Here is a 10,867-nt window from a genome sequence, read left to right on the forward strand (position 1 = left end):
CCACCCCAAACTCCACTTTGTCTCCAGCATTTATAATGGTGTTAAATACATAAACAAGTGTTTTTAATTCATAAGGGGGGTCGCACTCAGAGGCTTGCGATGTGAAAAGGGTCACCAGTAAAAAAAGTTTGAGAGCCACTGCGTTAGACTCTCCCTGCAGGGCTGAAGTGTAAGGAAAGCAGGGGGAGGGGGAGGAAATGATCGGCGTACCTAAAAGCAGGTGCCATCTGGCTCTGAATCGCAGGGGCTAGGGTTGGGGGCAGGGAGGGGGGGTTGAGCACACTTTGGCTGCTCACAAGCGAATCCTCCCTAATCCTGTGTTTAAAAGGGAGCGAGCGGACCCTGGCATTTTCCCTGCCTTTGGGGTGGGCTGCGTGTCCTGTGGTCTAGACAGACCCACGCAAGAGCTGGTTTACTGTATATAGCTGGGTCCAGTGCTCCCTATATATAGCGACATTCCTCAGAGGGTGGACCATTCTGCCCCAAGGCTGAAGGTAAGTTGCTGCTCTGTTGATAAGAGAATTTTACCTTGCAATGGTGCTAAAAACAAACACATTGAAAATGACAGGAACCTGCAGCGCCATAAATTTTACTCCCCCCCCCCCATAACATAAGTAACATTTTTAACTTTGCCTGGGCTTCAGGTACCTTCTGATTAGGGTTGCAAAGGTTAGATTTTTATTGGTAAACGTGGATTGCTGCATACACACACACCCACAAAAGAATATTTCCAATAATTGAAGTTTATGGATAGGCAAAGTAAGACAAATGCTGCTAGAGAACTTAGAGTTTGAATGAAGGATATTTATTTACTTTGGATATTTGGATATGTGATGTTGACAATTCATCGTAAAGGTTATAAGGCTTTAACTTTTTGAATAACAAGGTCTTCTGCCATTAAATAATTATTCACACACACCCTTACCCCGTTGCCTGCCCATCCCCAATAATTTCCTGCAATGGTGAAAATTTAAATCTATAAAAATGCTTAAACCCCACACTGTGACCATTTAAATAGACACATTTTTAAAGACAACAGTATCTGTTAATTTATTTTAAAAAATGTAATTCTGCCAACCTTATCTCTGTGAGGCTCTCCCTGGAGCAGACGATATTTACAACAGATGCGGAAAGACGGCTTCCAACCAAGTAACTTCCCCATTAGCAAGAGCCTTTTTAATCTGATTTCTTTCCCATGCGTAGCCACACTTCTAATTAAGAAACCTAGTACAGTAGAAACTCCGAGTTAGGAGCTGACCAGTCAGCCACACACCTCATTTGGAACCAGAATCAGGCCGTAGCAGAGACAAACGAAAGCAAGTACAGCACAGTGCTGTGTTACATGTAAACTACTAAAAAAAAAGGGAAAGTTTAAAAGAAAAAGATTTGACAAGCTCAGGAAACTCTTTCTGTGCTTGTTTCATTTAAATTGAGATGGTTAAAAGCAGCAATTCTCTTCTGCATTGTGAAGTTTCAAAGCTGTATTAAGTCAATGTTCAGTTGTAAACTTTTGAAAGACCAGCCATAACGTTTAGTTCAGCGATACGAACATTTCAGCTTTAGGCACAACCTCCATTCCCGGCAGTTCGGAACTCTGAGGTTCTACTGTATTTTTTAAGTCCGAGTTTGCTTTTACTTTCGTTTCTCCTTTTCATTTCTCGCAGCTTGGGCTGGGAAATTGAAACCTAGGGCTCCTCTTTCACCTGCTTGTCATCAGTGATTATGCAAACTTCTCTAATGCTCTTGAATTGTGAGGTTTGGGTTGGGTGGTTGTTTTTTTGGAGGGGGGGCAGGGAGAAGGGAAGGGTTGTCTTTGATTGTGGACCAAATTTCAAGTGAGTACCCCTTGAAAAGCCCCCCGAGTCTAACTTTTCTGCAGAGAGCTTTGAGATTCTTAGTGGATGCATTTGAGTCGGTCTCAGACAATCTTCTGGAACCAGGTGGGGACAGTGAACAACACTGTTTTAAAAAATATTCTGGAAGGGTTCAAGGCAGGTGGCTCTGAAAGCTGTTTCCTTTGAGGCTCTCACTAATGTATAGCGGGGGGAGAGCAGGGATGGAGGAGGCTAGTACAACAAAATTGCAGGGCAGTTAGGGCACGGGTGGGCAACCTATGGCCCGCGGGCCAAATCCGTCAGCCGTTTTAAGCCGGCCCTCGAGCTCCCCCTGGGGAGCGGGGTCTGGGGCTTGCTCCGCTCCAGCACTCCAATCGGGGAGCAGAGTCGGGGCTGCTCCACGAGGCTCCCAGAAGCCGCGGCATGGCCCCCCTCTGGCTCCTATGCGCTCCAATGGCCCCCCTCCAGCGCTCCAACGGGAGCTGCAGGGGCAGTGCCTGTGGATGGAGCAGCGTGCAGAGCCACCTGGCCATGTCTCTGCATAGGAGCTGGAGAAGGGACATGCTTCCAGGAACTTCTTGAGGTAAGTGCCACCCAGAGCCTGCACCCCTGAGCCTCTCTTCACACTCCAACCCCCTGCCCCGGCCTTGATTCCCCTCCCGCCCTCCGAACCCCTCAATCCCAGCCCAACGCACCCTCCTGCACTCCAAACCTTTCATCCCCAGCCCTACCCAGAGCCTGCACCCCTTCCCACAGCCCAACCCCCTGACACAATCCCCCTCCCGCCCTCCAAACCCCTCGGTCCCAGCCCAGAGCACCCTCCTACACCCCAAACTCCTCATTCCCAGCCCCAGAGCTTGCACCCCCAGCTGGAGGGGAAATGTTCAGCAAGAATTTAAACTACAATCTGCCCAAGAATGAAAGGGGTGAGAGACAACCCCCTTCGCATGGCGCAGGGAGGTCCTGCATGGGTGGGGACAGTTTGGGCAGGGAGCGAGGCTGGATGGGTGGTAGCACAGAGCCACGCATCCCCCACGTGCAATCGGAGGGGTGCTAAGCACGCACGAGAGCCGAGCCCTGGGGTTGGCTAGGTGGGCGATGGGGTTTGGCGAGACATCTTGCAGACCAGCTGCGAGAATGGGTTACCCCTGGACACTAGCTCAGGCTGCATGTGGGTAAGAAGCTGAGGGCTAGTTAGTGACACTGGGGCATGTACAAACACCAGCAAGTACACGTGTGCTGGCTTGTGCGGCCAGTGGTGTAGCCCCACACCTGTGGCACTGGCCCCCAGGGGCTGTATTTGGGAGGATGCTCAGAACCGGACTAACTGCATTTCCCACTTTCTGTGCAGGGCCAACGATACCCAGGTGACAGACTCAGAGCCACACGCAGCAAACATGCTTGGTAAGAGCCTTTTATTTACCTGTGCCTGGAACAAGAATTGCCCCCCGACGGAGTCACCACGCTGTGCTAGCAGCCAGCCACCCCTTGAAACCCAGAACAGGGGGAGGCCCTGGACACTTCCAGTGCAGCCCCAGTGCTCCCTTCCTGCAGTGGCGCGTGCGTGAGGAAGTGTCTGCCCTTGTAGTGAAGAGAACAATTCAGAACTAGCCCCACTGGCTGGGTTCCTTCTACCTGGCGCTGGCCAGACTGAGGCTCATCACCACCATAGGGCAAACAGCCTCCTGAGTGGCCCTGCTCCCATGGGCGGCCGGGCTGGGGCTAGGATGGGGTGGAGACTTCAGAGCCATTTCAGTTCTTCTTTTTTAAATGTTCCTTTTGCAACAGACTGGAGCATCCCCAAATCCCTTCCCTCTTGTTCTGCTATGCTGAGCCTCGGTTACATTGGGCTGAGGCTCTTCATGGCTTCCCCGGCCTTGGCTGCAGCCTCCTGGCCAGTGAGATGCTGCTTGACAGAGACAGGGAACCCATCAGGTAATTCCCCAGGCTGAGGAGGCATCACTCTCCTTATCAAACACTTCACATTGGAAACAGGCCCTCCAGCTGCTTTAGATACAGAGGTTCAAATAAAAAAAATATCCTGGTGCTCACTAATGGCACAGACCTCCCCAGCTTTACATGATTACATGTTTATAGCACGTGAATGTCTTTGCTGGGTCACTAACATCAGATTCTCATTCCCTAGACAGTCTTGTTACTTTGGTTGGAGCAGGAATTGGAGCAGGTAAGGGGCTAACCCCTGGCACTGGCTGGTTGACACTTGACATCTGTACTTATCAAAGACTTATTCGGCCCGGGACTCTCCTGGCTCACCAGCTGCCCCAGCAGTGCAGGGATCCCTCCTAGTGCGAATGAACCTCAGGAGAGTCAGGCATCCAATGTTATAGACTGGTGGGGAACAAGAACTCTGCCTGTCGGCTTGACTTCTTCCCCAGCCCACATGAGGCCGCAGGGTCGCTGTGGGAGCAGGGTCAGGGGCTGGAGACAATACCTTTGAAACCCTGCAAGCCCACCGTTCATTTTGCTGGTGTGAAAATGGAGAGCCTGTACCCACTGGGCTATACCGGGCCTAGGCCTTCCTTATACAGTACGTGCCCTTGGTGAGAGCTCCATCCCCAGCTATTGCCCTGGTGCTGTCCTTCCAGGGGCAACCGGCCCCAGAGGGGTACGGCAAGGCCTGTAGCATCAATGCACTCTGCTGAGCAGAGATAGGAAGGCAAGATGCTGCTTCTGAGCTCCACTTGTGCACCCTGCTAGGGCTTGCTTTGCAGATTAGCGAAAGTTCAGTTCAGTTCACCCCATATCACTCTGACCCTGTTGCCCTCCCTGGTTGCTAACCACACGATCCATTGGACCACCCAGGAGAGGAGCTTGGGGGGTGGATGGGTGCAGGTCCATGGAGGGCTGGCTCTGCTGCAGAAGCAATTGCTGTAGGAGCCTGGACTTTGCTTATCATCACTGTGTCATGAACGTAGGCGTGGCATTCGTTGGAATCCCAGTAGTAGTCGGGGCAGTCGGCTTTACTGGAGCAGGCATTGCAGCTGGGTCCATTGCTGCCAAGATGATGTCCGCAGCGGCCATAGCCAGTGGAGGAGGGGTAGCCGCTGGGAGTGCTGTGGCAACCCTGCAATCCATTGGTAAGTAATGGGGAGCTAACCTGTCACTGAAATGCACGTGTGTCTGGTAGTGCACTCCTGCCCTATGAACAACTCTTCATGGAGAGAGTCTGGCATTTCTGCGGTGGTTCTGACTTCTCTTGCATGTAATGAGGAATGAGTCTCTCCCCTGACTGGCCAAACCTGCTCCCCACAGATCCTGCTAATAAACTGCTAAGCACTTAGATGCAACATGCTCTAGCTTCTCTGTTCACTAGGTGCTCACTCCGTACCATTGCTCGCTTCCATTGCTGTAGAGGAACAGATGGGATCTTCAGAGGTGCTCAGGGTTCACTCACTTAACTCTGTTCTCGCTGGGGATGCGCCCCATTGACTTTAAGGGGAATAGTGTCAGTGTTTGAGTGTTTGAAAATCCCACTCCTGTTCAAGGCTGCACCAACAAGACTGGTCAGCAAAGTACAGAACCGGCCTCTTGGCTCCTGGTAAAAGGGACTCTGCCAAGCAACAGTGTAACCTATTGCATCCATACAGAAAGCACAAAGAGTCATGACTTCTGTAGTGCCCGGATGTGGGAAGGGGATAACTGGCCTGCTAGTATAACGTCGTGATACTGACTAGCTGATTCTCTGTTTCCTCTCAGGTGCTGCAGGCCTCCCTGTAGCTGCCAAAGCTGCGATAGTAGGTGTTGGGGCAGCAGCCAGTGCCTTATTCTGAAAGCTCCAACGGCTCCTTTATGCTCTGGAAGACGCACTGACTCGTCTGCTGGCAGTTTCTCAATGGCACCATTAGGCTTATGCATCAAGTAGCAAGTTAGAGAAATGGCTCTGTAGTTGAATGCAAAAACAAGTGGCCTGTAGAAACAGCTCCCGCACATCTGTCGCTTGTTCTACCTTCTCCACAACAGACGTCAAGTTCTGTTGGGATTATGGCTGAATTATTGGTGTTGGCTGAAATGTGAGAAATCAATAAACTTTTGCAAATTTAAATGCCCTGAGTTGTTATGGTTGAAAATTGTTGATTGTGTGTCAGTGGAAAAATAGCTCACCGAATGTGCACACACACCTTCATGCCACTGGATTGCCAGGACCAAAACAAAGTGTTGTCAAAGTGGAAAAAAGAGCTAGAAGCTCTAGACCTCTGCCAGAGATAGATCTATCCAGAGCCGGCTTTGCAATAAATCTGGGGTTTAATCTTGTGGCCACTCAATGTGGCTATGTCTAGCCATTCCTAGCTCAGTGGCGGGTTACTCAGTGGAGTATTGTTCCTTATTGTTTCTTGATGACTCAGCCCCAGGACACGCAATACGGTGAGATGGGAAAGCTCTAAGAAGAGCACCCCTGCTACTAGGGCCTTGTGGAGTGGATTGATGCAGCTGGTCCTCCAATCCCACATTACTGTGACAGTCTCAAACCAGGATGAAACCATTCTCTGTCTAGTCCAGACATTAGAGTTACGTGGGTATTAAAATCAAACAGAAAACAGAGTTTTGGGCCATGTCACTAAAAATCCCCCTCCCCCAATTACTCACCTTTCAGCCTCTTGTGACGTCACCATTTCACTAGTTCGCCTTGACCACTGAATCTTCTAGGCTAATGTAACAAGCAAAAAAAACCCAACCAAGCAGAATTTTAAACCACAGAGGTCCCCTCTAGCCACTCTACAGCCGCACAGAAGAGGGTGGAACCCCAGGGGGGCAGTTGTTTTGCAGCTTGTATCTACAGAATGTTTCTTGGGCAAGGAGATGGGGAGGTGGTACCCGGCCCGGCTAGGATGTGGCAAGGATGGGGTTTACTGTCTTGGCATAGAAGGACTGTACCATTTGGGTCTGGATCACAAGGGGAGGCACTGCAAGTGGTTTTCTCTGTTTGTGCCCTACAAATGTTAACATGCAAATCCTCCAGCATCCGGGTGTCCGGCGGCAGGGAGGTTCAAGGGGAGCAGGGCGTGGGATCTTGCCATCCCTGCTGTTGGTGCAGGATGCTTTGTCCTCTCGACACACATACCCATGCAGTAGCAGACGCCTGGAAACTGAGTTCCTGATACAGCTGCATTGCACAGCAATCAATTCATTCTGCTCACCCGGTGCTGGAGGTAAGTTGCTGCTCTGAGGGTAAGAGACCCTTCATTCTAATAGCCCTGACCTGCCACTTCTAACTCTGTCCAGGGCTAGGGAATCTGCGTGCAGTGGGTGATGATTCAAGGAGAAGTGAAGGGATGCCTATAAATTACATAAAGCATTGTGGGGGTGGGCGTGGGGCTTAATTTTGCTTGTTTGTTTCAGTGTTACAAGGGGTGGATGGGTCAGTGGGTCTTGGCAAAAATCACCAAACTGTGTTATGTCGTTTATACACAATTCCTGAAAGACGAACTGCCGGGGAAGTGAATGATGCCTTTAAATGAAATCCTACTTTAAACACCCATCATTCCTCATTCAGGCTTTGGAAGAAAGATTCTTCCAGGGTGAATAAAGTCCAACTTGGGCTGGAAAATAGAAATCTAAGAAATCAGTTTCGTTTCCTGTGTTGTTTGCGCACAAAGCTGTAAGCAGGCCTTCTGTTTGGGCCAATCAGCGTAGAGAAGCCCTGAGAACATGGTCCTGTTAGAGCTTGCATAGCTACAGCCGAGAGGGGGGCAAATGCTTCTTCAAAGCTTCTGAATCTCCATCTTCTACCAGCTTTTAGGGGAGACGAGGTGGGTGAGGTAATAGCTCTTCCTGGACCAACTCCTGTTGGTGTGAGAGATGAGCTTTCAAGCTACACAGGGCTCTTCGTCAGGTCTGGGACAGGGACTCCGGGTGTCACAGCTAAATGCAAGGTCGCACAGATTGTTTAGAATATGGAGTTGACACCTAGGGTACGGGACCAGTCCAGGTGATGTGGCCCCTTTAATGCCCCTGTGGCCGCAGGACAAAGAGGTGAATGGGTTACCGATTTTTGTCATACGCCCGAAACCCAGCGTCTTTACGAAGCCCAAGATTTTTAGTGGCTAGCAAAATTATGAATTTAAGCTCCCAGGATTGCCTTTTGAGGGTGCCAGTTTCCTTTGAGGACAAGGCCTGAGCGTAAGAGCTCACAACAGAGTGAGCCTTTGGCGAGAAGCGTTCGCCCCCCGGGTGAGAGCACATTTTGTCTTTTATCATTTTCATGTGAGTCCATTCGAGAGCGCAGCAATTGTCTGGCTTCACCCACCGAGGGACCAGCCGGGCTTTTACCCCAGCTGGCTCATTACATGGTTTTTAGAAGCCACATCCCAGCTTACACTGCAGCTGCTATAGAAAGGGAGGAATTTGCACACGCCAAGGGAAGGAGACAGGGACAAAGTCAACCCTATGCTGAGGTGGTGGCAGTCCAGGCAGGGGAAGGGAAGAGCAGAGGAGGAGCTGGGCCGTGGTTGTTACCCTAGAATTTCTTGATACGTGTGCAGCTTCCCAACAGAGCTGTGCTCCCCACACGTGCACTGGGCATGACTCCTTGCAGCTAGGAGTTCACTTGTCCGTGACAAGGTCCCACACCCTCCATGTGGGGCTCAGCTATGCAGGAGGAGGATGGGTTACCCCAGCTATTAGCGCAGGCTCCGCAAAGGAAGAGGCCTGTGCTGAGGCTCGCTTGTGTTAGTGGCTCTGGGACACCTCCCCAGAGCTGCACTGGGCGTTGCTAGGAGGGAGTTGCCCTATGCTGTTGCCGACGTAACCCCAGGCCTCTGGCACCTGCCCGAGGCATGGGGCGTGGGCGGAGTCTCAGACCTGGTCTAAGTGTATGTTTGGCTTTTTGCTCAGGGCTGACGAAGCGGAGCTGCTATCCCAGTCATCAGGGCGTGTGGGTCAGAGTCTGAGTCATGGTTGGTAAGGTCCTTCTCTTTCACGAACTGAGCTTTGACCAGGAACGGTCTCCGTCCCAGGCAACACGAATGCGTCAGGGTATCGTGCAGGCAGCCAGTAACCCCGCAAGCCCAGAACAGGGGTTCTTGCATCTGGCTCTGGCCCCTGTAAGAGACCGGAAACTGGATGGAGATGGACCTCGGGTCTGATCCAGTTTGGCAATTCCTATGTACATGGGCAGGCCTGGGAAACTTGCTCTTCTAATGCAGCCCAGTGGTCTGTTCATACAGCACGGCTTGCATGAGGATCTATTTGCCATTGAACTAAGGCAGAGAAAGGCTTACTGTGACAAGCATTAGCTTGGAAAGACTGGGAGGGGGCCAGATTCTGGTGAGCTACAGCAGTGTAAATCGGGAGTCATTCCACTGATCTCACTGGTCCCTTGGTTCTCCTTTATTTGATCCTTTTAAAATATCCCTTTTGGAGCATCCCTTTTAAAATATCCCTTTATTTCCCTTTTCACTGCTGCGCCTACCCGGCCCCGAGGATCCCAGAAGCCATCTTCCCAGCGTTGCTGGCCTCACCGGGAGCTAGGGTGACCAGAGGTCCTGATTTTATAGGGACAGTCCAGATTTTGGGGGCTTTGTCTTATATAGGCACCTATTACCCCCCACCCCCGGCCCGATTTTTCAGACTCGCTGTCTGGTCACCCTACCAGGAGGCCTGGGGCTGGTCAGTGCTCTTGAATCAAGAGAATGAGCAAGCCTTTCAGAGACTGGAGCCCTGAGTACATAGCTCATTATCGAGTAGAAATGCTCAAAGATGACGGCAAAGTGGAATCCAGCATGTTTAGAGACAGGGAACGTTCAAACAAAATCCAGGTCACTCACGCTAACCAGCATCACAGGCCTCTCCCCATTTCTATTCTGACCTGCTGATCATCTGCTGAAGTCTTTGATGGCTCACTAGTATAAACATCTCCTTTCCTAGGATTTATCCGCATTGCTGTGGGAGCAACTGTTGGATTAGGTAAGTTGCAAGCTCAGGACAGTGGGTCAATATTGCAAAATACTTGAGATTGTAACTGAGATTTATTGCGCCTTGGGTTTACTTGGCTCATCTGTTCTCCCAAAGCACAGGGGTCTCGCCTACTGAGAACGTGTTGGCCCTTATGACCCGTGTGGAGCAGAATGCTGCAGCACTTGGCTGTCTGATGCCTGCCCCAAGCCATGCGAAGCTGCAGGCGCTCACAGGAGAGCAGGGAGAGGGGCTGGAGACATAGGCGCCGACTCCGTGGGTGCGCCAGGGCTGCAGCACCCACGGGGAAAAATTAGTGGGTGCTCGGCACCCACCGGCAGCCAAGCTCCCCTCCTCCCACACCACCTCCTCCTCCCCTGAGAGCGCCGTGTCCGCGCTCCTCCACCTACCTCCCAGCGCTGCCCGCCCGGCTGCCGCCAAACAGCTGTTTGGCCTCTCCGGGAGGGGAGGGAGGAGCGGGAACGTGGCGTACTCATGGGAGGAGGAAGGGAAGAGCCGGGGCCGGGGCGGGGATTTGGAGAGGGAGTCGGAGTAGGGGCAGGGAGGGGGCGGAGTTAGGGCGGGAACTTTGGGGAACGGGTTGGAATGGGGGTGGGGCAGGGGCGGGGTCTCGTGGAAGGGGTGGAGTCAGGACGGGGGCTTGAAAATGTACAAGCCCTGTATTGAATTTTGCCACTGCAAAAATGGAGCCATGGGTGGTGCTTCAGAGCATGAGCAATTGAAGCAGTGAGGGATCCGGTCTGGGGGTGGCTCTGGGGACCGAAGCTGGAGATGCAGTGCTCTGGGATCCCATTTTGCAGCACTTTTTGTCATGCAGGAGTTGCCACCGTTGTTGTCCCAGCAGCGCTCGGGGCAGCAGGCTTTACTGGAGCAGGCATTGCAGTTGGGACACCTGCTGCCAAAATGATGTCAGCAGCGGCTGTAGCCAATGGAGGAGGGGTAGCCGCTGGAAGTGCTGTGGCAACCCTGCAATCCATAGGTAAGTCTAGCAGGCATTAGGAGCTGAGCTTCGTTCATATGCATCAGTGTCTGATCTGGCAAACAATTCTGCAGTGAAGGATGATCTTAGTATTTCCACATTTGCTCTCACTTCTCTTGCA

At 51.7% G+C, this 10,867-nt stretch overlaps 1 protein-coding gene across 4 annotated transcripts; it reads left to right on the forward strand.

The window, feature by feature from the left end:
- Window positions 1-246: 246 nt before the first annotated feature.
- On the forward strand, window positions 247-5,898 carry LOC140900348 (interferon alpha-inducible protein 27-like protein 2A). 4 transcript variants are annotated; one of them, XM_073317541.1, is made up of 5 exons: window positions 247-494; window positions 3,187-3,239; window positions 3,982-4,020; window positions 4,772-4,933; window positions 5,553-5,898. In XM_073317541.1, the coding sequence occupies exons 2-5, from the start codon at window positions 3,233-3,235 to the stop codon at window positions 5,624-5,626; spliced, it is 282 nt and encodes a 93-aa protein (XP_073173642.1). In that variant the 5' UTR covers window positions 247-494; window positions 3,187-3,232; the 3' UTR covers window positions 5,627-5,898. The 4 variants fall into 4 exon arrangements, with proteins under 4 accessions (XP_073173642.1, XP_073173640.1, XP_073173641.1 ...); XM_073317539.1 differs by lacking the exon at window positions 247-494 and adding an exon at window positions 590-1,835; XM_073317540.1 differs by lacking the exon at window positions 247-494 and adding an exon at window positions 594-1,940.
- The last annotated feature ends 4,969 nt before the right edge of the window (window positions 5,899-10,867 follow it).

This window comes from Lepidochelys kempii, chromosome 19 (genome assembly GCF_965140265.1).
Source record: "Lepidochelys kempii isolate rLepKem1 chromosome 19, rLepKem1.hap2, whole genome shotgun sequence".
In the NCBI taxonomy this organism is placed as follows: Eukaryota; Metazoa; Chordata; order Testudines; family Cheloniidae; genus Lepidochelys; species Lepidochelys kempii.